This window comes from Denticeps clupeoides, chromosome 3 (assembly GCF_900700375.1).
Source record: "Denticeps clupeoides chromosome 3, fDenClu1.1, whole genome shotgun sequence".
NCBI classification, from domain to species: domain Eukaryota; kingdom Metazoa; phylum Chordata; class Actinopteri; order Clupeiformes; family Denticipitidae; genus Denticeps; species Denticeps clupeoides.
Window position 1 is genome coordinate 12,081,159 of NC_041709.1, and position 27,985 is coordinate 12,109,143.

Below are 27,985 nucleotides of genomic sequence, written 5' to 3' on the forward strand. Positions count from 1 at the left end.
CATCATGCTGGAAAAGGCATTGTTCTTCACCAAACTATTCTCGGACCAAACTGTTGTACCATTTTCTTGTTCTTTTTGTACCATTCTTTATTCATGGCCGTGTCCCTTGGATGAGAAGCAGCACCACACATGAATGGTCTCAGGATGCTTTACTGTTGGCACAAGACAGGACTGATGGTAGCGCTCACCTTTTCATCTCCAGACAGTAATTTTTCCAGATGCCCCAAACAATCAGAAAGGGGCTTCATCAGAGAAAATGACTTTACCCCAGTTCTCAGCAGTCCAATCCCTGTACGTTTTGCAAAATAGAAGTCTGTCCTTGACATTTTTATTGGAGAAATGTGGCTTCTTTACTGCCCTTCTTGACACCATGCCATTCTCCAGTAGTTTTCGCCTCACTGTGTGTGCAGATGCAGATGACTGCTGCCATTCCTGATCAAGGTCTGAACTGATGGTACCCTGATCCCACAACTGAATAATCTTTAGGAGACGGTCCTTGCTGGACTTTCTTGGGCAACACTTGAACCTCTCTCCTTGAAGTTGATGATCCAATAAATGGTTGGTTTAGGTGCATCTGATCACTCTTTATAACATTCTGGAGGATATGCAAATTGGCACAATAAAAATGGAAGCAACAAACTTTGAGAAAAACAGTATTTGTGTCATTCTCAAAACTTTTGGCCACGACTGTACACTGATCCTAGTGCAGCAAATTAGTGCAGCAAATTAAAAGCTTTGTATGCAGCACTTGTGTGTTTTGAATGACCTTTTTAATTAATTTCCATACTGTTGCTGTGAAAATATTTCCATGTTCAGTCGTCAATATAGACAAAGCATTATTACAAATGTTCCAACAAATTGGAAGATTTGTATAAGAGTTCCATTACACATTAAGTATGACAATCTGATTTTGATGTGGTCCCAGCATTAATTTTTATATCAGATAAATTTATTTAGGAATAGTCATCAATCCATTCCATTTAATGTCAAAACAGTAGTCTTAAATTCAAATTAACAGCAAAAGTATCTTAAAAATAGTTCATTATAATCATCGTGGACTATAAAGAGCATTTCTCTGGTCATCCCAAGGAAAAGATCTTCTGTAAAATACATATGAAGGGAAATGCAACAGAATTTTGGATTTACTATAATTTACTGATAATGCTTATTATTATTAATGTTATTGTGGAGCCCTTGTCTGGCAAACTGTTTATATGTAATTTGTGAAAATGACCATCACTCTGTTTGCCTGTGTAAAATATTAATTAAAATTGATTTTAAAAAATGGCCTTGCTGGCTTGACCTTTGCAGTGGTGTGTACTTGCTAGTAGAATATGTCTGGCTCTGATGTAAACACGCTGGCGTAGCTTTGATTTTCACCAGTGCACAATGCAGAGTTCGGGCCCGTTCATTACTTAGATGCATCACTCTGTTCTCTTCTTTGAAGTTTTACACAGTCATGTAATAATTGCAAAGTTCAGTTCACTTAGGAAGTTTATTTCTAATAGTCCTCAATTCTCCTTTAAAAATATATTGCCCCTGAAGGTGAATAAGTCCTTGTTCCAAAGGGTTCTAAAAAGCTGTACACTCTTGTCATGTCATTAAAGGCCAAGTAAAAAGAACCCACAGTAGAATGTGTTCATGCACTATAATGTGTACACTGTGCATATTGCTGCATTCACTGATGCTTTGTGTGTGCCTGTGTGATAATGACTGAAACAGCGGATAAAAAAGCCTTTTGTGACTAGCCTGACATCGTGCACATGGGGTACTGGCAAGAGCCAACACCAAGGGGAACAGAAGAAGGGCCGACTCCCACTTACAAATGAGAGGCTTATAATTAGTTCCTCTAATCCCTGCTTTATTAAATAAATGCATCTTTGGGAATCAGGACATTATAATTGAGCGATGAAGGGCATCTGTTTTAAAGAAATAAAGCACAGTCGAATCTTTCATAAGGGCTTAATGGAAGCATAAAACTGTTTGCCTCTCCATTCCTTTAATGATTCATTTCTCTGTGCTTTATCCCATGAACCCTCGCCAGCACAAGCTAAGCCCAATTAAATCAAATACAATAGTGAGTGCACAGCATATGAAACTTCAAATGTAATTATTGTATACACACTTAACATCTGGAAATAAAGGAGAGAAAATCCATCAGAAACAGAAACAGTGGTATACACCACTGTAAAATGGAGATGGGGATGGCATGGAGATAAAAAAATTCGTCTTCCGAACGCCCACCTCATTTGTTCTGCACCAGGGTGTTTTGTCTTGATGAAGAACCTACCTTAAACACGCATTCAAGAAAAAAAAAAAGCATGTGCCGCAGTTGGGATTCAGAAGCAAAGTCTCAAATATCAAAACTAACTCAAGTCATGAAAAAGAAATTGAGGATTGATCCACTCTGCCCAACTACAGATGGGCAAAGGTTTTGCACATTTTGCACTTGCTATTGTAAAACTCACTTTTGACTTTGTGCTTGTAAAAAATATTACTATTATGATTATAAGCATTGTTATTGTAAGGTTGTTTTCCACAACTGGTCAGAATCCCAAATGTTATCTATTATTTACATCACCTTAGGACTGAGAAGGCTGAATTATTCACCATGACACACCATCTTGTGTTGCCAGGTGTGACAGTGTCTGAGTCCTGTATTAATATTGCCTTCATGCCTTCATGTTGTCTGCAAAAAGGCTTGGTGTTGCTGCGCTGAACTGATCAAGTGACCTTATCAGGGGGGGTAAAACAAGCCCAAATGACTTTCTTTGGATGCTCTTGATGGCTCGCCGCTCTGTCGCTGAGGTGAACAGAGATGCAGCTGCGTGGATGCAACACGTTTAAAATTAATAACCAGGGGGATTGGTATGTCGAACACGTAGCAGTGGTTGGGAAGCAACACATGAAAGCTGCCCCCAGGTGCAGAGGAGAATATGAGCGCTGGCACCTCTGTGGGTTCAAACTGAGTGCTATGCATCTAATTGCTGGAGTGTCCACTCGCAGTCACTTCATCTCAGGCAGAATACTAATGCAGCGGCGGAAAACTCTGGGCGTAGCATACTTTTTTGTGCAGGTTGACTTTTTTTTTTTGTACACGTTGGCCTGAAATGTGTCTGATTTTCTGCCTGTTCACAGCCAGTTTCACTTGGCGGACTCAACAAAAAAGTAGACATGAATGTCCGACATGACCTTTCAACACATGCACTTTTACTGTGGTGACCTCATTTCAAGTCAGTTTGCCAGCAACCTATGCGTCTTCTGTGTATCTTCCCTTGTTGCCAAAAGTGTCCACAGTGGCTGCTACTGTGATAAATAATGACATTTATCAGACGCCCTTATCCAGACCATGACCATTCAGAATAAGGTTCTTTGCTCCCAAATCGTATTGTGGCTTTGGCCACTCTAATGTGTATAGCTGTAGACTGAACACCAATTTCATAGCCTCACTGCCTCTAGCAGTTCAGGTCGTTTTTAACCAACTAAATTTTGGCATTTATGCCCTATATACTGCGTGATTAAAAACTAGTGAAGGTGTTATATACAGTAGCCCCAGTAATGCCCCCTATCGTCCTTCTGCACCTTCTCTAGCTGCTGTTCATTCCTCCAAGGGATTTCTCTTTATTACCTTGTGCTGTGCGACTATTGGGCAATGCTACAGACTCGTCTGTGCCCTGTGACAGTCAGAAAGTCTCAATCCTGCTGGGAGACAGTGGACATTTGTGTTTGCTCACGGCCAGATGGGACTGTTGAGTATTCTGCTCCGGTGCCTTGTTTTGGACTGCTGTTGGCTGATGGCTTGCAAGCAGGGTTTTCTTTTTTCTTTTCTTTCTGACACATTTCACTGGCTTGTTCCTGGGAATGTATCTCCTTTAGCAGCTTGCACAGTGCTTTCATGTTGCCAACGCTGTTTACTTCTTGCAGAAGATTTATTTCCTAAGGAGTGCTAATGAATGGGCATGGGCACTTACTGTGGCAGAACAGGGTGGGTATTTGCATTACCGTCACTCTGTAGACTTCACTGTGGGCCTACATGGGACACAAGCTTATTTGCTGCCTCATTTGTGACTTTGCTTGGCACAAAGAAAGATGGGTCTTGCATTGAGAATTAATTGAAGTCTGATTTGAAGTGCAGTTCTAAAAACAAGCATGAATGATGCAGAGCAGAAACATGGCAGCACTGCCTGTGAAACAGGAGTGAAACAGTTGTGTGGGATGGCGTTACAACGACGGAAAATGTGAGAACAGCTTATATAATCTTTAGATGTATAGTCTTGCTGTGTTTTAAACAAAGTACAAAAACTATATATCCATATATATATATATACATATATAAAATGTTCTGAATTTGCTGGTGAAATTTTTATCAGAAGCAACGTTCATTATTGATTATTTTTTTATATGTGCCTAATCATTGTATGTTTAAAAACAAAATAAGAGCCAGTGAGTTAATTGATTTGATTGATTTGATTCAGTTAAAACAGTGAACTGATTATTTCTGCAGACCAAGTCTCCCCAATTTGTGTGCATCTTATTTAATAATGTACTTGGCTCTGGTGCTCCCATAGGGAACTTTGTTCCTTCTGTGGGCCTTCTATCCTGAAGAGTGGTGTTGTTAATATTTTGAGCATTTCACAACTACAAAGAATGTCTATAATCCTGAAAAAAAGATAACAAACAAGGCCTGCATTTGGAAGGCAGCCGCCACAGACAAAACGTGGCCCTTTACAGAAACGCTGTCATGTTGAAATAAACAATTGGGCAAAATTGGACTGGGATGTGGGCCTGATAATTGGAATGTAAGCTTGATAATTTTGTAATCAGGGCAATCCTTTGCTATTGGCAAATAATGCCTCCTTGAACCCAATCCCAAATGCCTCTCAGCAAACGAGCTCAAACTGCAAGAGTGTGTGTGTGCGAGTGTGCGTCTCACTTTCCTTCTTCAAAGGAAATGGTAGCATATATCTAAACCCTCTATTGTTTGGGTAAATTTGTTATGTCCCGTTAGGTAATTGGTTTTACTAACGTTGATCAGTATTAGAGGGGTTTAATAAGGTTTACAGAGAAAGTTTACCAAACTTATGGACATCGAGGGCCAATATATCTGCTTTATTTTACTGGCAGCACATTAAATACTTAACTTAAATATAGTTAAGTGTAAGAGACCCACCTTTGTCAGGGATATAGAAAACCTTTATTCATAAGGCAAAATGTCATGCTGATCAGAGTTATCACTGTCAACTGTCTGTGCACATGATCAAATGAAATGTCACTGAAAAGCATCCATTACCACATGGTTTATGATTTTTAGTTTTTTTTTTGTTTTTTTATTTTATTTTTTATCACAATGTTATTTTTGTTTACTGAGCCTATTAGTCTCAATGTTGAATTATTTCAGTTTGTGGATTAGATAAAACAGATTATTGTGCACCAAATAAACGTATATTATACAAAAATGCATGTAATATGAATAAGATCAGTGCTTTGCTATCACAGCGAGAGACTCTTTGTTTAAATATCCTTAGCTAATGTTATATGTACAAATATTACAGGGTAGAACAACACTCCCCATCTCCAAAATAGGTTGCAGATTTTGCTAGATTATATTAGTCTAATTTCTAACATATGTTGTATGTTTTTTATTGAAATACATGTATGACTTTAATTCTTGATATTCTGTGTTATTATTTTTCATATGTGGCCATAAAACACCTTTGTACTAAGTCACTCGTACATTTTACACTTCCATCAACAATATTACCTTACTACATGATTAGTTAATAGACATCAACTTTCATCAACTTTTATTCTACAAATTCTACTGCATGTCTCAAATAAGTCAATTAATATCATTATCCACTTTTACATTTATTCACAGGTTTATTCAGCCTTTTGAACTTTACTCTGAAGGTTCCTCTCAGTACTTCTAACCCTGCAGCAGAATCTCTACAGGAATGTTCATTCTTGACATGGAATTGATTTCAAATGATTAAACGGTTTCACCATATAAAAGTGCATTATCTAAGGCACAACAAGACACTATATTAAGATTAGACATCAGATGTTTAGAGAGCAAACATCAGATATTAAGTTATTTACTACTGCTCATCTTTGAGGGATCACCCTCCTTCTTTTTATGAATTTTTTAATTTAATAATTTCAGAACCTGATCCCACCTCCCTGTTCTGGAACAAAACCCATTTCACAGTTCTAATCCTAACCACGGGACTCCTTTGTGACAGATGTTAAGAGGGAAGAAAAGTGTGCTCATCCCACCTATAATACAAATTCCACAGAAAGTCCTTTGGAAATATGTTTTTTTTTTTTTATGAATTATGTTATGGACAAAATCAGTAAAGTGTCAGTCTTCATGCCAAATGTTATGCAGGAGGAGAGATGCCCGGAGGTCTGGTGCACCATTCATAGAAACCCATCACTGCGGTGTCTGAGGGCTCGTTGTAACCCCCCTTCCACCCCCGGTGTCCACACTCAGCAGAAGCTGCTGGGAGAAGCGGCTGGTGTGGTGATTCTGCCCAAACCTGAACCCTTGGTGGGGCCACAGTCTGGAAGCAGCAGTCTAGACTGACCCAGAAACCTTTATATGCGTGTGTACACATTTTCCTCCCCACTTTTTTTTGCGAATATTTGACATTTGATGGAGGAGAACCCTGTGTCCACGGGATCATTCTATACTCAGAGCGGCATACACTAGGTCCTTCCAGCCAGCTTCTTTTTCATCTTTTATTCATATCTTGGAAGCGATGAAAAATGCATGAGCCTGGCAATGAAATGAATGTAAAATGAAAACAGTGGGTGTATATACTGTACTGACAGGCTGAACATCTCTATCTAGGACAAGGGTGGCACTTGGTGCAAATCATCAGGAGGGCATTTGTTACTGAAAAGCGGCTCTTTGCGATGCAAATTATACAGATGAAGTTTTTTTTCGTCTTCTACTGCTAACTCCATGTCAGTGTGCTGTTTCTTTTTATTCAATCAGCAATACAGCAATATGCCAATTGTCTGTAGGAACTGCCACAAGGCACGCTACAAAACGGAAACCATGGTGTTCTTGGCATGCCGGTTGTTTTTTGCGTTGATAAAGTGACGATAAAGACAAACACACAATGGCCGCCACTGTTGCTTGACTCACACACTCAGCACCTGGCAGAATGAGCCGTGAAAGAAGCCTCCTACGGCATGTATCTCCAACAGACAGCCTGGCACATAAATGAGGTGTCTAATTGCTGATGCATATCAGGGTCAGTAGGAAAGAGAGAGCGTGAGCGCGAGAGGGAGAGGGACGGGGGGGTAGTAGCCAGTGTGGCCTCGATTGCCTCACAAGCTTAGCATGCTGAATAAAATCAGAGTGTTTTGCATTTAAATTCGACGGAATCATGTTTGGAATGGCGAGTGACTCCGATCTCAGGCCCGGTTCCACCTCCTCGGACCTACGGAATGCCATAAGTAGTCAGAACCAGCCTCACCCACATGCCTGATAATGATCATGATTCCTCACACATCCCATTTCTTGAACATCTGCCACATTTACACGCATTTTCTCATGGAAGACTCTGTACTATCTAAATGTAGGCAGCAAATGTGTACTATGAAGTTACTCTGACGTGACCATTCAAATTGAGACCGGGGGAAAGTGCATTCACAATTTAAAAATTACTGAAGAAATAAAGAAGTTAAAGTTACAGCTTAAAATTTTTTATAGTTTTTTTCCTAATTTTCCCTCATTCTTTTATTGTATTTAAACTTTGTTTGGTATCCAGTTCTGTGGGAACCATTTTTTCTGTTAACTGAAATAAGTCAATAATCGAAACAATCGTTTAAATCTGAGATTCCTTGACTGCCGTGTTTTCTGTGAGGAACACTGACTTCACACAAGGTTTAAACGCAATCTTTGAAACTCTTCCATAAGGCCTGCTGTCGCTTACTGTGTTTAGTCCTGTAATAAATAAGTCTCTGAGCTCTAGTAAGTATGTTTTCAAACCCTGCTTTTGCTGTCTGCCACGTTTTGAGTGGCATGTTGCTGATTTTCTCGCCATGTGCTTGCTTCCTAAAATAAGGAACTGTACATTTCCTTCCTCACTATTGTTCCATTTCTGCATCGTTAAGTTTTTGTACTTCCTTTTTGCACTTTGCCCCTTGTGATGTTTGTGATGTTCAGTGTCACTAAACGTTACCATACGTTGCCCTGGGGCCATAGAGAAACGGTGTCATCACACTTTGTTCATGTACAAAGCTGCTGATGAGAATAAAGTTGAACTTTGAAGCAAGAGAATAAGAAATGATTTTTGTTTTGTGCTGATAGGCGTGGGTTTTTTTTTTTTAAATGACGTGTGGCTGTTGCCACTTTGGAGAAAGCATAATTATGTTGTGATTTGAGCAATAATGTCTAAACTCAGTAGTGCATTATTTAAATCGGTGTGTTTCAGACATGTATCTTCAAGCTTGTATCTGGACAGAAGCACCACAACGCGTGAAGTGCATTCTGGAACTGAATCCTCTTTCTGTGCTCTTGTTCATGCATTTATTGTAAATATTAATGTGAAATAAAGATTCCTGAAATAATGATTTATGATTATATATATTAATTTACTTTGTCTTCTAATTTGCAATAATACTTTATGCAGTTTACTGTTGTAATTAGGCAGAATACTGGCACAGAATACAGAATCATGCTACCACATTTTCACAAGCAGGCCCGTTTCCTCAGCTAAAAACTGGTCTGGTTTCCCTTTTTGGAACACAAAATTGTCTTGTTAAGGTGAGGTGCCATGTTGACTGGTTTATTAAAAAAAACGACCTCTGAATAATTCTGATGCTGATCCAAAGTCTGTTTTCTCCACGTTCAAAATAGCAGAATGGATTTGGACATGCCCATTAATGCATCTGCCTTTTCTGCTTTTTGCTATGAACCAGATTTCCAAAACAGGGCCCAAGCTGAAGAGGGTAGCAACGACACAAGGATCTAAAGTCCATGTGGTAGGAGCTCAATCTGAACAGGTCATGGCCAGGCTCAGGCGTGACTGAAGGCTCTGATACTGAACAACGCTCCTGTCAAATAGCGAGCCAGTGAAGAAGAGAGTGTGTCGGAGTACAGTGAAATCCATTTCGTGTGTGAATTCCATAGTAAGGAAGCATGGGAATATCACCGGCTGCGGGAGAAGCTGGCCGGCCGCTGGGCTCAAATCAAGTGCCAATTCCTCATCAGTCTCGAGACGCTTGTCAGAATTGACAGACCACCAAAACAAACACACTCGACTCAAGAGGTGCCTCATGTTTGTCTCACTTCACAGGAGAGCTGAAGGCGCCGAGGCTGTCAGCAAAAGGCGCCAAAAGGAACGGCAAGCTAGCGAGGGAGGGAGAGAGACAGAGAGAGGATGAGAATGGAGGACAGAGAGAGGGAGAGAGTCAGAGGTCCCTGGAGTCTCAGCCCAGCTGCTCGCAGACAGCTGTTGGCCACCCAGGCCCCTGCATCAGCCCCTGTGGCAGCCTACAGGGACCCCACCAGTGGACAGCTTCACCGTGACGAGCCAGGAGCCGCCGATGACAGCGCCTCCCTCAGTGACTTCGCCGCGCTGACAGGACGCAGGTCCAACTGCTGCCACGTGACGCCACTGTTTATCATCCCCACATCAGTGAAGCGAGGAGAGGATTTTCGTTATTCAATTTGCTTTTATTCATTCACACATCACAGCAAATCTGTACAAAAACACACACACACACACAAACACAGCAACACAAAACCTACGCGGGTGAGAAACATGACGCCCGCTGTCACAGCCTCCACTTATACCTTGAGGAATTTTGGGAGCCTGTTGGGAGTTGGATGAGTCTGAATCCCACCATGGCATCTGAGAGGGTTTCTGGTTATTAACTGCTGTTTTATGCTGCATTATTAAAGGGAACATGCCAGCGGCTAATTAGGCATAGACTAAAGCTCCCCCCACCCGCCTCCCTCTCATCTCCGCTATCTTCTTTATGGTAAACTGATTGCTTGCTCAGAGCTTCGCGCTGTTTCTTTGACATTGACCCCGCCATAATACTCCAGATGCCACGGCTGAGACGTGACTGGAAAGGCTGAGCAGGTTCCTGTTGCCTCTTTCCGTCCTCATTGGTTAACGAGGATCCTGGTGAACGTCGGCGTGTCACCACTGCGGTGAACCACTTCAGCAATCACCAGCGCTTTTCATTCGCTGCTCCCCCCCCTCTGCGTTCCTTTGTTTTGTCCGTTTTTTGTTTTTTTTTCTGAATCGTTGGGGTGGGCAGTTATGGCAACACTGTGCCTCGGTGCATTTTTCATAACCGTAAAAGGGTTTTATTGAGCACTATGATCAAGCAGGCTGTTCTGTGACAAACCAGCAGAGAGTAAAGCCCATTTTCCAGCCAGTTTACAGCATGGCAGACCAGTAAAGGGTAATTTTAAAAATGGAGAACCACGGTAATTTGCTCCATCTCACCTATGGGCATTCAGAAAACTGGCGGGCAGAAAAAGAGACGGTACATCTCAGGTGTAGCCTATGGCACGGCAGCGGTTTCTATTAGCAGACTTAATAGAGGCGGTTCCTGGGGGAGAGCGTGGCCTGGGCCTCCTCAGCTCTCTCCTTCCCTCCCCCTTCCCTCCTCGCTGAGACGCTGGAGGACTTGGACGCAGAGATAGGGATCTGGTGGCGGGCCTGCCCGGCAGAGCAGGGGGCGAACGGCAGATTGGCCCCCAGGTAACGTGGCCCCGGCAGCTCGCGAGGAGCCGGTCTGCTTGGCAGCAGAAGTGGGTCACAGACAGGAGCCACACTGGAAATAGAAGCACGGCTGCCACCTGAGGAGGAGACCCGTTTCAGGCACTTCCAGCCAGCCTCTCCCTTATTCCCCCTGCTGTCTTTGTTTTTATCAGAGAAGTGCCCCGCCCACCACCCATCAAAAAGACAGACACGTTAAATGACCGCGTTGCTTAGAGCAAATTCTCTGTGGGTAATTACATTGAAAATGTAATCTCCCATATCGCTGTACTCTTCTTATTTTCTGTGCATTTGATACATGCTTAAAATGGTAAAACCTCATGGTGCAGTAATTAAAAAGAAAAAAAAAGGCCAATAGCTGTGGATTGTATAAGCAAAAAGTCTGATTGCTATAAATACTTTTTTAATAGCTTTGTTTGACTTGCCACATAACGCAGTAAAAAAGCCTGGTGCTTTGTACAATTTAAATTTAGAATTCTGCATGTTTTGATTCACTTAAAATTAAAGGCATGTTGTTGTATTGAAGATATCAGCACAAAATGCACAAAACAGAGCAAACTACTTTATATTCAGATTGTGAAATATTGTCCACATAAATTGCGGACAATATTTGTGTAATGAGATGAACTATCGTTCACTTCTTGTCTTCATGGAGGGATAGAGAAGGGGGTGACCTTACACTCATCTGTGCTCATCAAAAACACACCCTATGGCTTTTAGAAATAGGTGAGAAAGGAACCTATTGGAAAGTAACTGCGTAATGTGCCCACAGACCCATCCCTGCTTTAGGGGAATTTAATGCATATCAAATACTCAGTCTGTGTGATAAAGACACAGGAAGTAGACAGTTGTGTATGGAAAAAAAGAGAGATGAGGAAGAGGAGGATGAAAAAAGGAGAATAAGAATAAGAAAAAAACTGTCACAGAGCTTTGCTATAGCATGATCAAAATGGGACACGCCATAGCCCAAAGGTTTTCATAATTATCTCTGATGGTGAAAGCCAAATGCATTTCGGTGCAAGGAGCCAGGGGGCAGCAGAGCTCGAGTCTGGAGACCTGTCGGAGCAGCAGCGCAGCAGCATGCTCCAGGCCCTCTCTGACTGTTTGACTGTTTGAATAAGCAGCACTGAGCTAAAAAAAAAAAAAAATGTTAGGAAAAGCAAAATCTTTTCCGTCAGTGGCAGGGACGGACCCAGCATGAACAACGGGCCGAATAAACCGCAGACCGAATAAACCGAAGATGTCAGGCAGACGACGCGGCGCTTCGCCGGGTTCAGGTGGAGGGTGGAGCTGCTGATGTGATGGGGGAGGAGAGACTGTGTGAAATGTGGGCCTTAAGTGGTTGAGAAGGGGAGCCTCTGCACTTAATGAAAAGGACACTGGACTGAATTGGCCCTAGAGCCTCACAGATCGCTAAATAGATCTCTTGAACAAAGATGCTGCTGTGGATGAAACACACAGGCGTCCGCGTTGCGTGTGTGTGTGTGTGTGTGTGTGTGTGTGTGTGTGTGTGTGGGACGAGCTGCAGCCTGCAGGGAACCTACATGTTGAAGTCTTTCTCACCTTATACACCTCTCTAAAGTCAGAGAAACTCGTGTAGCCTACATTTTGGCAACGTGCCCCTCGTACTTCGTCCAGCCATCACACCTGCGTCACTTTGATCTCATCTGCTTTTACTCCGCTGGCTTTGATTTCTCTCCCGTCCCAGCCTTGATAATGCGTGGGGTGGCGTGAGGCCGACCCCTGTCAGCCCCCATGTGACCTTCAGTCTCAGTTTTGACAGCTTGATTAATTGCACAGTGTTATGATTTATGAGCAAGAAATATTTTAAAAATAATGGACAACAGGTGGTCTTCAAGGACATTGTTTTTAAGTGCGTGAGTGTGTGTGAGAGAAAATAGTCTCTTTGTCATAGCGCACTAGAGATTTCTGAATGCATCATAGATTCACTAGAAACAGAACTCTTTAATATAACTGTGAATAGTCTGCAAGTTTGGTAGTGGACTTGCTCCTCAGACATCTACCATTAACAAAGAGAAAACTAGAACACAGGAGGAAGAATGCAGAGAGGATCTTGCACTTCTCGTTGCCAGATTTGATGGTTCTGAATGCACTATTTCGAGGAGCCCAATTCTTGCTGCAGTAAATAACCAGAGCAGTTAAATACCTGCCAGAGAGTCTCATCTGTTTTGTGTGGGGCATGTTTTTGGACAAATTTAGTCCAAAACATACAAAAAACTGGCAACATAGCTTGTGCCCCCTTTCAACACATTGAGCAGGAAAGTGGAGTGTGGAAGTGGGGCGGGTGACAGCAGTCACTCGCTACGGGTTAGTTCCAGTTTAAAAGTGACTTTAAACAGATTAGAGTTGTTCTCGGTATCCAACTGTTTATTTGAGCGAAACACTCGTTCTCTAGACAACACCCCCGAAAACAAAGTGAAAATATATTCTTGAGCTTGGTTAGCAATCTTGGTTTTTAATTTCCCAAACATAGTTAACAGCTCCACTGCAATTACTGGGAACACTTCAGTACACTTGTCTATGAATCTCTGCGCATTTGGTTTCATACCTCACCCGTGAAAATGCTTCGCAAGCGTTTTTTATTGCCGTTTCTGCATTAAGGCAATTACGCTGCCGTTTAATTGCGGCTTCTTTATTGGACGTTGTGGGTAAAACATGGATAACCCTATTAATTTGCCCATTTAAGACCCGTCGCAGCCTTAATACTTCACCGTCCCTGCAGTGTATTACCGTCGACTGCCAATTGCTTGACAAATGAAAACGTCTATATATGTTCCCCTCCGCAGACTGGCAGCTATCGCGGCGGCGCTGATCACAGAGAACGGCCGAGCAAATCGGGATCCCGCGGGACTTTCGCGTCTTAATTGGCTACAATACAAATTTGTTTTTTAGGGAGGCAGGGGCCTCGTGTTTTATGAGCACTGAGCGGCGGAATCCGAAGGCTTTCTCCGGCCCATGAATAATGCAGCGGTTCTCACTCGCCTACTGTATGCGCTCATGCTCCTTGAATGGGCTTTTTATTTGCATGGCCCCGGGCAAGGCTTCTTCCCGGCATTGATTCGCCGGCCCGAGTGTGGCCGTTATGCTTTCGCATTGATCGCCGTCTGCCCTCCCAGAGACGCTAGCACACACAGTTCATCCTTGACGTTTCGGCTGCGCGAGTCACTTAGGAAACAAAGGGGAAATGGCAGCCAGAGGCCGAGGCCGTGTTGTTGAATAACCGCATGCAGCCGAGGAGCCATTAGTTGCTACTTTTTCCGTGGCCTGACTCTCACAATGGCGCGCCACGGATTAGACATGAACGTGGAAACTCTTATCTCAAGAGGTTGCTTACATCTGGTATAATGACGATGTGTCATTGTCCCACCGAGTGAATACCGAACGGTTTCAGCAAACAAATTACCAGGCCATTGATGGTACCTGACTGCTTAAGACGCAGTAGTGGGCATTTTTGGATCAGAAGTGGAAAAAATTCACTATTCATCTCGTTGGTGGGCAGATTTTGTTGGCTGGGGGATTTTTGAGTGTCTGATCTGGGAGTGGATATCGCTGTTGAGATGTTCTCCATCCTGCAAAGGCGATCACAGCACATCGTCATCTCCACAACACCTTCTCCAATGGCTGCAGAAAGTCTTTCAGCTCCTCATTCAGATTCAGTATTGCAGTGGACACTTGGCACCATTATTCAGAGTGAATGAAAATTAATAATAATAATAATAATAATTTCTGCTTCAATTTGAACCGTGGTACACAGTGCCCATTGCACTCCATTAAAATCACCAGGGACCGGAAAGGTATCTAAATTCTTCTAGACTGCAGAGCCTGTGTTTTGAATGACTAGAATTGATTGAAGCTGACATTTTAAATCACTGAACTATACATTGAAGTCCATTGTCGAGTGGGGAGGCCGTGATGTAATTTTTTCTCCATTTTTCTGAATTTGATCATTTCCCGGCACGCTCCTCAGGGCAGTGCAGTGTGGGTGGCAGCAGTGCCGGCTGAGGCGCTGGTGGATGATTAGTTTGTACCTGGTGGCAGGACGACACCGAGCAGACATGCTGATAGTGCTATGCCATGGAGGCACAAAATTTCACCGCTGAATTATTATTATTTTTTCTAATCTCAAGGACAAGAAGCTTGTCACGGGCGACTCCAACATAAAGAATCCACTTTAAAAGCTCCGTAGGGGAAAGTGACAATGCAGGTACATCCAGCGAGTGCATGGAGCCGAGATGGAGCGGGAGAATTAGCCCGGAGTTAGCCTTTCCACTTCCACGCACCGTGGCCATCTTCATCCTGCCAAAAATCAGGGTGAAGAGAAAACTTTCTGCAGTGAGAGAAAATGTCAGAAGAAAGGTCATTCATCACTAAATCTTGCCTTCTAGAATCCAGGTTTCATGTGGAACATGACTAGATGAGAGCATCCCATGCACCGGGGTTGTGCGCACCGGGGTTGTGACCACTAAAAAAGACCGGAATGTTCCCCCACATACTCCCACTACTTCCAGCACCATCGCTCCAGACTCTCTCTCTCTCCCTCTCTCCCTTTGTTTTCCACCGGCTGATCTCCTTTTCAGCCTCCCCCTGTCCCCTGCCTTTGTTTCAGATAGGTGTAGATCCTGTCCTCTTCTGCTCACTCAGCAGGACAGTTTATTGGGTTTCCTGCTCCCGGGGCCTCTGCTGACACTCGGCCAGTGAGGTTCCATTTCCGACAGCGTCAGCGTGGGCCCGTCTTCTGTCTCCTGAGGTCCGTCGCTCTCCGCGAAGCCCCTGCCTGTTCTCAAACCAGGGTCTATTTTTCTGCTCGCTCACCAGATGTTTTTTTTTTTTTCTTTTGTTACAGATTTGAATCTCCACCGTGAGTTCCAAAGCAAGTTGCCTAAGCCCAAGCGCTCCGATGTTGAACTCGAGCGCAGCACACATGCCCACGCACACTCAGCCATGATGAATGGACTCTCCTTCCTGCAATTAGACAAAGGGCCGGACTTCAAAGGCTCGCAGGGAAAGAAAAAGGAACGCCGGTCTCCGCTGCTGCGTGCACCGCTCTCCGAGCTGTCAGGCTCTGCACTTCCTCACGCTTCTCGGCGAGGGCAAGTGAGGGGCAGACCACCGGCCGCATTTACCCACGAAGACGGCGGATGAGAGGAAGGTCACCGCCGCCATGAGATCCCGATACTCACTATAAGCACATTGTTATACGCATACATTTTTAGATAATCGACATTAATTTAATGTAACACAGGAATTGATTGGAGCCATTTTTAGACTTAAAATGTTTTATTATTTTTTTTTCCAGCAATGAAATTGCCACTTTCCATTATTTACAGAAACTGAAAGGTTTGCCGTTTTTACACTGTTCTTATTTCGGTGTAATATATAATATAATATAGATTACAAGTCATATGTGTAAAATGTAATACAGAATATAGAATTTAGTACAAAGCTTGATATGATGTTGGAATGATGGAGCACCTCCACCGACACATGTAGAGAGGGCGCTCTAAAAATGATTATCGTTTGCTCTTACTACGCCGTTCGTAATGCAAAGCCAGTGCGTAACCCAAACCTTAAGTAGTAGCACTAATATGATTAGCAACTTGCCGTACCACGTGTGTAAGAGAACAGAGCGACTGCGTGAAGGCCGCTGCTCCCGATCTGACAGACATGCCAGGTACCCGGTGTGACCCAGCTTAGTCCTGTCTTTGGCTCAGGATCAGAGGCTACCCGGCAGAGGTGTGACAAGTGTCACCGTGTCAGTGGAAGGGAGGCTTTCCTCCAAAAGAAAACCACGCTAGGATCTAGAACACTGGTTCCAGCCTTCCGTGTTTGAGGCCAATTTGATCTTTCCTGTATGATTATAACATCACTGGTTGGCGTGTCACACGCCATAATTATGCCATATTGATTGGAATTGTGCAGTTACAACATAACCATACAGTTCGTGTCCAGAGGAACCTGGCAAAGAAGTGACGTGCCAGATGTCATGGAAACAGAGCTTGTCGCACCCAGTGAGTTTGAATTATGATCTAAGTGGTTGGCATTGCTTAACACTGAAACAATAGCGTTTAACAATAATGCTAAATGTCAGCCATGTCTAAATAACAGGCACACGTTCAGTTTGATACCAACCCACGAGGGTAGTAAAACCAAGCAAAACAAAGAACAATCTAGAAAACAGGAGACCATGTAAAGGCACAAAGGCTTGTCCCGAACATATGGGCCTTTCATATGTGTGGTCAGAAGACGGATGGAGGTGCCGTCTGCAGGTAGATCAGCAGGATTGATGATGTCCTCCATTACAGCCTCATGTGCAGCATGGCAAAAGATGAGAAAAGCAGACAGGTGCGCCATCGCCGGCCCTTCTGGATGGGATTAGGGGGAACGCTTTGGTTCAAGATGCTGCGCTTTATGAGGATATCCTTATTCGCTTCATTAGGGGGATTAAAGGGGAGCTCTGTCGAATAAAGCCAAGAGAAGGGCCCTTTTAATCTGCCATGTTGTATTAACCAGCTTCCTAATATTAACAACAAAATCAGAAGACTTACATTTTAAAGCCTTATTAATCGTATTCATTGTACTTTATGATGTGCTTGTCTTTGATATTATTTATTTCGTTTCTGACAAATGGCATCTGCTTGATGGCTGAAGTCAGGACCAATAAAGCGTAGAATGTTTGAGGCTGAAAGCATCCTGAAGGTGAAGGTGTGTGTGTCCGTCTCATATATGTGGACGTATAGATGTATAAGCTCCACTCTCAGACACTCGGTATTAAACCACTCCAATTTGTTCCATGACATTTTCAGACGGCTTGCTGTCGAACAAAGATTAATCACGGACAAACCGCTGAAGTAGTCAGCAATTACACTGGATGGCTGTGAGGCATGCTAATTGAATCAGAAAATGGGGGACCACGCGTGATAATTGCTGAGTTCCAGCGAAGCAGGTGTCTGTTCATCTTTGAAACAAAGCCAAATTAGCAGTGCTTCTAAAAACGGCCCGGCGACCAAAGCCACGCCAGGATGAGACCCTTCCGATTCGTCCTCCGCCTGTCCGTGATTCACAGTCGTATCAAAATTCCCCCCAAAAAGGAGACATTGTTCTGGCAACACAAAGAACATGACGGCTTCCCATTGTAATAGCCACCTTACACAATTTAATTTCATAAAACGTGGCACGCAGCTTTAACAGCACATTAATAGAGACAGACTTCAAAAGGCCCGCGAGACATCGGCAGCCTTAAAAATCCAGATTTCCTCGCGAATCTGCGATCCATCACACTTTTCCGACGTGCTAATGTAAGTTAGCACTAATTATTGCTGTGATCCGTCCCCAGATGTCCTGCCATGTAAATACTCCGGCCCCTATTATTCTGTGTCTTTGTAACTGGACCAAACCAGTAGCGCCTTCACACAGTGGCTAGTCTCTCAAAGGCGATCAGCAATAAAATAATCGGCTAATTGGTTAACTTCAAGCCATTTTTTTTTAGCACTGAATGCATTTTTTTTTTCAAATAAAACCTTTAAGCACACAACTCCTGGGACTGGAGAGAAGAAGGATTCTGTCAAACTAAAACATGAACACACAGCAGTAAGAAGGGTGGAGGGAGACGAATTGAAAAGACAGAAAGCGATGTGTGTCGGTCTCCGTTGGAATTGTATTGTCATTGTAAACACTTCGCTGAAGCCCATCATACCCTGGTGGAGTTCATGACACTCAAATTCCGTATTCACAGCCAATAGAGATCCCCAGTGTGTGTGTGTGCGTGTGTGTGTGTGTGTGTGTGCAGGCATGCTTTGGTCCAGCTCGGTGGGGTCAGGGCTGGACCATGCGAGGTGTCACACAGCCCTGTCAGCGGAGCGTCTGAGGACCGGGGGAGTTCATGATCCTCCTCGGGGGATGAAAGCGCACTGGCCTTCCGTCGGGCATTCACGGCCGAACGGCGGGTTCAAACTGTCAAACGCGAACACAAAGCGCGGCTGCCTGCGGTTCCTTTGGCTCGACGCGTCGGTTTTCGCCGATAAATCTGCATTTTGCCGAGAGACCCCCGTCCCGCCGTCCCCTCCCCCGGTGTTCGCTTTCGAGCCGCGACGTTTCACTTGAAAGTCCAACTTTCCACCAAACACTTTGGGACCCGAGAGAAATTCCACGTGGATCCGTTTTATTCTACATAACCACGCTACAAATTATGTAATTATTTATTATTAGAAAGATTTATATAAAATCAGAATCGAAAGTGGCCTATAGGCCTCAGACCTGACCTGCTGTAAGAAGACAGATATCATTGTAATTTATCGGCGGTCAAAACTAGTTCTGCGCTCAACAATAATAACAATAATAATTATAAAATAATAGCGACGGTCAAAGCAAGTGATTAAGTTTATTATCGACGTTTACTTAAAGTGCGCTGTTTCGCTCTCGAATAATTAAACAAATACAATTTATACTAATAAACTTTACATTGTGCTGTTTAACAAAATATTTTTAACAATTTTTTTTATAATTGGTAGACTACGTCAAAACAGTCCCATAATCCCTTATGAAACGCAAGACAGTCTTGCGACGTAAACGCATTTCACATTCCCTTAATTTTTAATTATCGTGATGTTCTCAATGAGGTTCCCAAAGAATTATCGAATCGAATGAATTTTGTATAGAAAATCACATATCGTAATTTACACATATTTCACACACACACTCACACGTAAATGTACATAATATATATAATTGTTTTAGCCCAGAGGGTCTCAATAAAATTCGCACCTGCCAATTGCTACAGCGGATGTGGGTGCGTTTAACAAAGCATTTAAATGTAATTTTAAATCAGTTGTATCTCTTTCCGCAGTGTACTATATTTCTGATATAGTACAGGTTCGGATTTGGGTGGAGAGGCCGGCAGCACCATGGACAGCGCGCACGGCAGGTAAACTTTACCTCGCTTTACCTCCAACTAACACTGGTGAGTATAGGACATGGTGATGCAGAGCCCAGGCACTTTCCCCAAAGCAGCTTATTTTCAAAAAACAAAAACCTATCACGTTTAAAAGCGACTAAATCTCTTTTTAATGACCAGTGGATAAATGATGCAAATGTTCTTCATATTTATTAATATTTCCTGATGTTTACAGTAAATGTTTACTGTAGTCTAAAGATGGAGTCGGACGCTTACTTGTCGACTTCATTATCTCGCTTATTAGGCTCTAATAAGCAGGACAGCAAATTGTTATTTATAAATTAAAATATATATATTTATATATTATATAATTGCAAACCATGTCTCTGCTTCAATCCTGAATTTAAATGCGCACCACAGCAGTCGGTATGTTGTTGTGTTGCATAAGGCCAATTTTGGTTCTCATTTTAGCCACAGGACTGTGAACACACACACACACACACACACACACACACACTTCTTTTTTATCTTTGCCCTTACACCCTGTTTTGCATGATTCATTGCAACAAAAGGGCAGAGAAGAAACAAACTCAAAGTCAGTCCCAACACAGTGCCCCCCTCCCCATCTTCTTCGTGTACAACACGTCCCCAGCATTTATTTACGGGACGGAAGATGTTCTCCCGCCGCCTGACCGGAGAGCTGTGGTGCAGATGAAGATGTGTGTGTGTGGGCTTCTTGGGAGGGGCTGTGCTCAAACTTTCGACTCAATACTGGACTCTTAAAGAGATGTGGACATTTTACAACCACAAAGTGTGACTAAAAGCGGGGACGGAGAGGGGGTGGTGGTGGCACCAACCAGACCGTGGAGAAGCACGACGTGTAAACTGTCCGGCTCTGCTCCTCAATCCTTGGTCCTGAAGCACACATCTTCGGTAAATTCATCACGTTCAATTTCAGCAATTTCAGCCCTGTTCCAAAAACACTGACGCCCTGTCCCGCCACACCTTCTCCTATCATGAGGGTGGAGGATCCGGAGGTAACCATGTATCGCCAGCAAGCAGAAAAGAAGTGATTAAATAAAACGATTACATGAAAGATTCCATTCCCCTTCATACCCTGGCAGAACCTCATTTGAGAAGATAATCCAATAAAATAAACAATCAATTTGGCTACACTGGGATGGTCCTGAAGTGCAAAATGGTTCCTAAAATGTGAATTAGAGCCCAATTTTAGCCGATTACTATTATTGTTGTAGTTGTGAGTGCAGAACGGCGGAGATGAAAGCAGCGACTTTTGGAAACACATGAAACATGAAAGAAGCTTCCACGTACGAAGCCAAGAGGAAAGGGACGACTTCTTCTCGCTATACTGCTTTATTGAGCCAATACTCAACCATTAACGGCAACGGATGAAATCTTTACATCTCAGGCACGTTGTACAGTACATTTGCTGAACCACACATTATTGCAGATAATAATTAGCTGGACCAAGATGTCAATAAAAACAACAAACACTGCAGGTAACAGGTAAGTGCTTGGGTTGATGCTTGCTCAGAGAATATTTTTAAATAGCTATAGAAGAAGAAGAAGAAGAAGAAGAAGGATCGAGTTATTAGCACGGAACAAATATTTTAAAGCAGGTAAATAAATACAAATAACGACAAATAAATAAAAATGCATGAATCCATTGTCCTCGCCGTTCCAGTTAATGAGGTAAGTCGAAAATTGCATTTTCAAAGCATTAGTTGGGATCAAGTATGATTTTCTGTTTTTATTTCTCTCTTTGTCGTTGTTGTTGTTGTTTTGTTTGCTTTGATTTGAAAACAGAGCTTCATTGGAAATAGTATTTATGAAATTATCAGACAAAATAAAAACAGGAGTTATAGGTTATAATAAAACATGTTCATTCAGACGGAAAGGTACATTGAAGTAGCAACTGGCTGACATTTAAATTCTTAATCGTGAGTCTTGAGCAAAGTTCGTACAAAAGGAAGAGTGAACACGTCACCGTTGTCTCCCGCGCTAGAAATACAAGTGCTCCTGAAACGCACGGATTTAAAGTCATCTTCCGTAATTTTTCACATTGCGTCCACACACAAAAAAAAGGCAAAAAAAACGAGTTTATTTTTGTTGTTGCGAGGTTTCGTTCCGTCACTCGTGACGTCATCCGCTTCTCTTTTTTTTTTGCTCCCGTCACTCGCTGCGTCACTGAATCGACATGTAGGGCCAATTGAAGCTGCTCCCGGACAGCAGCATGTCCCTGATCAGCGTTTCGATCGGAGTTTTACCCACCAGCCTGACGAAGAAGAGCTGCTCGATGACCGACGACGACACCATGCGCAGCGCGGGCAGGCGCAGCAGCAGCTTCCCGAAGCGCGTGGGCTGGGTGGGGTACTGGCTGCGGACGTACTCCTCCAGGGCGCACTGGGACTTCTCCTGCAGGCCCTCGATGTGCGCGGCGTCCGACAGGCCGCAGGCGTCTGCCGTGAAACGAGACAATTACATGTAATAACGAAGGCGAACGTGCCAGATGCTCGGCGTGGATGCGCGTACCTGAGGTGAACAGCACGATGGCCTTGGCGCAGCTGAACTCGGCCGAGTCCACGTGCAGGGCCTTCAGCTTCTCCACCTGCTCCTGGAAGAAGCGGATGTGGTCCATGAAGGCCACCACGCGGTCCGCGGACATGGGCGACGCGTGGAGGCCGGCGGCGGCCAGCAGCGGCGCGACGTGGAGCGGCATGGCGCACTGCGCCGCGTTCAGCACGAACAGCTCGCTCCACGTCAGCCGGAGCAGCGACACCTGGTCCGTGATCTGCAGGTCCGGGAAGAAGGGGATGTTGCGGGCCCACTCCACGGCGCTGAACAGCAGGCGCGCCGCCAGCTCGCAGATGTTCTCGATGCCCACGATGTTGCCGGCCTGCATGCACTGGTTCCCGTAGCGGGACGTGGGGTAGGGCTCGGCGCGCAGCAGCAGCGAGATGTAGCCCGACAGGTAGCCGTGGGGGTTCAGGGGGTCCCCGTTGGACAGGGCGTAGTGGCCCGGGTTGGGCTGGGTGGGGGGCATCCTTCCTCGCTGAACCGCTGACGGAAAGACGGAAAGGGAGAGGAAATGTGCATCCAAAGGCTCGCCATCCACAGGACGTTCGTGGAACGTCCACGCAACGCCCGGATCGGTCTATCAAATCAAATTTGATAAAGTGTCCCTGTGAAATTGTGGGCTACAAATACATTACACGCCCACAGCCCATCCGACCCGTGGATGAACTCACAGTGAATTTAAAGAATATTCGTGACTATATTTAGTTGACACAAAACGATCGGCTGATATGAAATACTGTTTTATTAAAAAAAAGCAAAGCGTAATCACCTTCCCGCCTCATGCCCACTTTGAGGCACTTCTTCAGCCGGCAGTACTGGCACTGGTTCCGGTGGTGCTGGTCGATGGGGCAGCTCCTGGTGGCGCGGCACGTGTACGTCAGGTTCCTGCGGACGCTGCGCTTGAAGAAACTTTTGCAGCCCTCGCAGGTGAACTGGCCGTAGTGCTTCCCGCTGGACTTGTCCCCGCACACCACGCACTCGACGTGCGACGCGTGGCCGGAGCCCTTGTCCTCCGCGGGACCCGCGCTGGAGGCGGCCGCCGCGGCGGACGCGGCGGGGAGGCGGGCGTCCCGCGCCGGGCCGGGACCCTCCTCCTGCGGATCCCTCCACACGCCGACGACCGTCGCCATGGCTTCTCGAGCGGTCTCGGTCGGTCGGTTCGGGGGGGCTGACTGGACTAGACGCGCCGTCCGGCCATCCGGGGATCGGAGGAGACCGAGCCGTGAAACGCGTTTACAGGAACGCGGCGAGGAGACGAGCGACGCGGCCGCGGATTAAAATCCCATGATGACGCGGAGCGGGGTCCGTGGACGCGGGTCCGAGAGAAGTGACGCGGCGTCGCGCGGCGCGTTCCTGCGCGTGCACGGCGAACTTTGACATGGCCGGCGGTGCGCGTCTCGTCCCCCGCCGCGACGGCCGCACCTTCGCCCGCACGCAGGGCTGCCGGTTTGGCCGACAGGAACCGGCCGCTGCCAGGTGATGGGAGGCGGGGAGGGGCGGGGCCAGCGGCCGCGGGCGCCGCCTCTGATTGGCCGGACACCACATGCTCGCCGATGACGCTGACGGTTGATTTACTCCGGAGTGTCAGGTATATAGGTTCATGCGATCATGTATATTCTGAATTTAAAGGTACCTGCAACTTAGTTTTTTGACGGGGCAGTGGTGACCTAGCGGTTAAAGAAGCGGCCCCATAATCAGAAGGTCGCCGGTTCGAATCCCGATCAGCCAAGGTGCCAGTGAGCAAAAGCACTGTCCCCACATACGGCTGTCATGGCTGCCCACTGCTCACCAAGCGTGATGGGTGAAATGCAGAGGACAAATTTCACTGTGTGCACCTTGTGCTGTGCTGCTGTTTATCACATGTGACAATCACTTCACTTTTTTTTGGAGCCATTTCAAAACTTAATATTGGGGATTTTTTTTTTTACTCACTTTATTATGCGTTTTGGTCGAACGAATATATATGAAAATAACGACCAGTTATATTAGCGCCCATATTATCTCTGCCTTCTTGATTATAAAGCCACATATATCCTCAGATGAATGAATGGATGGGGCTGCCATCTAGTGTAGGTATATGAAGAAACCCAGACAATATGGACGCAATATGGTCTTTGTCACACAATGAAAAACGCTTCGGTTCGAACCAAATATGTATTCGTACATTTATAATTGTTGTCTTTACAAACGGAAATTACATTTACGTTAATGATCGTACATCTGTTATGCATGGTCAGCTGTGATGACATTGTGCCATGATTGTTTTTAGTCGCATCACATGCATTAATGCTCTTGGGAAAAGAGGAAAGACAAGGCCCGGTTCTCCTTACAGTGACTGTCAGGCAAATCGTTGAACATCAGCTCAACTGAGCCAGCCAAGCCATTACTGACATCAAGCCTGGGCCTGTATGTTCCTTTGTCTTGATTGGATGATCCACTGATCCATTCAACTCAAGGTTTACACAATCATTTTATGAATGTATTTGTTCTTTTTGTTCAAACTACATTTGTGGCTTTACATATAAAAAGCCTCATGAAAGTCTCTTGGGTTAGCACCACTTTGCACATTTCAAATCTGCTTAACCAATAAAAATAAGGAATAAAACAGGCCATATAATTAATACAGAATTAAAGACATACAGTCTAAAGTATACTTATTTTCTTTCTACAATACATTTGCTGGAGCGACTCAGGAATGAAAACTTTTCAAATAAAAATTCTATTGCTGGAGTATGAAAATGTGTACATTATTATATCTGTCACTGTTAGTCTAAAATCATCTCCTCACCATCATCTGAAAGGCAATTTGCTTTAAAGATATCAATGTCATCACAATGAGGCTGTCACGACTACGGACTTACGAGGGAAGGAAGCGCAGAGGTTTGACATGCTGGGAAGGGGGTTTTATTATAACAAACAAAGAAATACAAAGAAACAATGGCGCGGTGGCCGAAAACGATTTAACTTAAATACAGATAAACTAAAACTAACCCGTAGGCGTGTGGCGATTGCCAGAACTCAAAACACATAACACTAAACAAGGTCAAGTTCGTGCATAGAGTTCACGAAAATGCCAGCGACCCCGAACGGGCGGAAACTTCCGGCATTTATGGGGCGTCAGGATTGGGTTCCGGTGTGGAGCCCAGCTGCAGGCAATCCTGACAGAGCCCCCCCTCCAAGGGCTACGTCCTCGGAGCCCCAACAGTACCATCAGTGGAGGCGGCGGGGCGGATGGCGGCAACCACAGGGCTCCTGCCCTGCTGTATCCTCCCCTTGGAGGACCCGGTCCCTCGGGCTGGCTCCCCGGCGTGGTCAGGCGTGGCGGCCCCGGTCCCTCGGGCTGGCTCCCCGGCGTGGCGGCCCCGGTCCCTCGGGCTGGCTCCCCGGCGTGGTCAGGCCTGGCGGCCCCGGTCCCTCGGGCTGGCTCCCCGGCGTGGTCAGGCCTGGCGGCCCCGGTCCCTCGGGCTGGCTCCCCGGCGTGGTCAGGCCTGGCGGCCCCGGTCCCTCGGGCTGGCTCCCCGCGTGGTCCCGCTTGGCGGCCCCGGACCCTCGGCTGGCTCCCCGGCGTGGTCCCGCTTGGCGGCCCCGGACCCTCGGCCTGGCTCCCCGGCGTGGTCGCTTGGCGGCCCCGGACCCTCGGCCTGGCTTCCCGCGTGGTCCCGCTTGGCGGCCCCGGACCCTCGGCCTGGCTCCCCGGCGTGGTCCCGCTTGGCGGCCCCGGACCCTCGGCCTGGCTCCCCGGCGTGGTCCCGCTTGGCGGCCCCGGACCCTCGGCCTGGCTCCCCGGCGTGGTCCCGCATGGCGGCCCCGGACCCTCGGCCTGGCTCCCCGGCGTGGTCCCGCTTGGCGGCCCCGGACCCTCGGCCTGGCTCCCCGGCGTGGTCCCGCATGGCGGCCCCGGACCCTCGGCCTGGCTCCCCGGCGTGGTCCCGCCTGGCGGCCCCGGACCCTCGGCCTGGCTCCCCGGCGTGGTCCCGCCTGGCGGCCCCGGACCCTCGGCCTGGCTCCCCGGCGTGGTCCCGCCTGGCGGCCCCGGACCCTCGGCCTGGCTCCCCGGCGTGGTCCCGCCTGCCGGCCCCGGACTCCCGTACCTGCACACAATAATCAGGGCCGATCCATCTGGGTACATGTGGGCCCTGTCTCCACATGTCCCCTCTGACACATCTTGTGTCACCCCCTGCACCGCGCAGGGAGATTGTCCCAGAGCCTCCGGCGACTGTTCCAGGCACCCCAGGCTGGTGCCTTCTGGGACTATGCAGCCCCTCTCGCTGCACGGCCCTGGTGCCAAGGGGGGGGCATTGCCAGACCATCCGGCTAGCCCCTTCTGCGTCCGTTGGGACAAGCAGGCCCTCTTCCTGTCTGTCCCAGCTGGGTCCTCATGCCTACCCGGGGGCTCTATGGCGCTCCACCCCTCTGGAGGCAGACGCAGGCCCATGCCTGGCCCGCCCTCCTCACTGGCTACCGGAGGACCCAGCTCCATCGCTTCCCCACCTCCCCTCCCCTCAGGAGGAGTCCCCAACCCGAACTGCACCCCCCCAAAAAATTCTTTGGGGGAGCACCCCCCCCCGGCTGGACTTAGGGGTACCTTGGGGCTCGTCCACCTCGCCTTGGACCGGTGCAGTCAGGTTGGGAACTCCCTCCCTGGGGTTCGGCTCTGCTGCTGGGTCACCATCTGGTGGACACAAAGAGGGGAAGTGGGGGCGACATACGGACACATATGCCACGCACACACACACAGACAGAGACAGACAGAAGAGAGGGTCGTCTAGTTCCCTCTCTGAGCACTCCGGGACCTCCTCAGGGGGCACAGCCAGGATCTCGGGAGGCGCGACCTTCTCGTCGCCCGCCAGTGCTTGGTCTTCTTGCCCCGGATCCTGACTGGCGCTGGATGTGGTGGAGGGGCAGAGTTCGATCCCTGGCTCAGGCTCTGGCCGATCAAACTCCGCCCTCAGTCTCTGCTGGAAGTCCCGAAAACTCCTGTCGGTCTCTCCCTGCTGCCAGGCAGCGTCGCTGGAGATGGTGGTGGGCGTGTGGCGTGGTGGACGTCTTCTCCAGCATGCGGGGGCGCTGGTGATGCGCTGCCGTTCAGCTGGGGAACGTCCGAGCAGAGGGAAGGCGGGTCGGCGACTGGAACTGGGAGGGCATCTTCCCTGTGAGGCAGTTCCGACAGTGCAGTTGCTGGTTGGCGACCTCCTGTTGCCCTGTTCCACCAGCTTACGCCCGCATCGCTGTCCTCCTCCTCACTGTTGTCGCACCTCTGGGACTGACGTGGGTTTCCACGGACCTCGCAATGGACGGGCACGATGGGCGGAGCCATCCCGGCACCGACTGCCCAATCGGCGTCATCCTCGTGTTGGTCCGTGTCGACCTCATACCCTCGGAAGTCACGTGGATCTTCACGGATGTCGCGACAATCTCGGACGCGCGCGCTGGGTGGAGCCATCCCGGCCCCGACTGCCCAACGAAAATCCACGTCATTGTCGCTTTCGTCATCCGTGTCCTCCCACCTGTGACTCCGAGGGTCGTCCACCCTGCGGACATCCTGGACCCAGGGTGCGATCAACTCCCAGGGACAGTACTCTGGCCATTCGGGCTGGAGGCTGCCCATCCCCTCGCTGGAGGGACGCCGCCGTTGTTGTCGCTTCTCACCCCCCTGGAAGTGACGTGGGTCCCCACGGACCTTGCGACGATCGCAGACTGGTGCGATGGGCGGAGCCCAACTCTC

General features: G+C 46.8%; 1 protein-coding gene across 3 annotated transcripts; it reads right to left on the reverse strand.

Moving 5' to 3' along the window:
• Window positions 1-16,462: 16,462 nt before the first annotated feature.
• On the reverse strand, window positions 16,463-23,722 carry nr2f1b (nuclear receptor subfamily 2, group F, member 1b). 3 transcript variants are annotated; one of them, XM_028973354.1, is made up of 4 exons: window positions 23,030-23,722; window positions 22,216-22,837; window positions 21,955-22,142; window positions 16,463-17,226 (listed from the first exon to the last, which is right to left on the reverse strand). In XM_028973354.1, the coding sequence occupies exons 1-4, from the start codon at window positions 23,388-23,390 to the stop codon at window positions 17,069-17,071; spliced, it is 1,329 nt and encodes a 442-aa protein (XP_028829187.1). In that variant the 5' UTR covers window positions 23,391-23,722; the 3' UTR covers window positions 16,463-17,068. The 3 variants fall into 3 exon arrangements, with proteins under 3 accessions (XP_028829187.1, XP_028829189.1, XP_028829188.1); XM_028973356.1 differs by having other exon boundaries at window positions 17,064-17,226; window positions 22,216-22,743; XM_028973355.1 differs by lacking the exon at window positions 16,463-17,226 and having other exon boundaries at window positions 20,917-22,142; window positions 22,216-22,743.
• Between the last annotated feature and the right edge of the window lie 4,263 nt (window positions 23,723-27,985).

Excerpts from the sequence above, each read along its gene's own strand:
- nr2f1b (XM_028973354.1), bottom strand. The coding sequence starts at position 23,390 with ATGGCGACGGTCGTCGGCGTGTGGAGGGATCCGCAGGAGGAGGGTCCC. Across the intron at positions 22,143-22,215 it reads CATCGTGCTGTTCACCTCAG|ACGCCTGCGGCCTGTCGGAC; the intron begins GTACGCGCATCC and ends GTTTCACGGCAG. Across the intron at positions 17,227-21,954 it reads AGCTCTTCTTCGTCAGGCTG|AGCTCCCCTTTAATCCCCCT; the intron begins GTGGGTAAAACT and ends TTTATTCGACAG.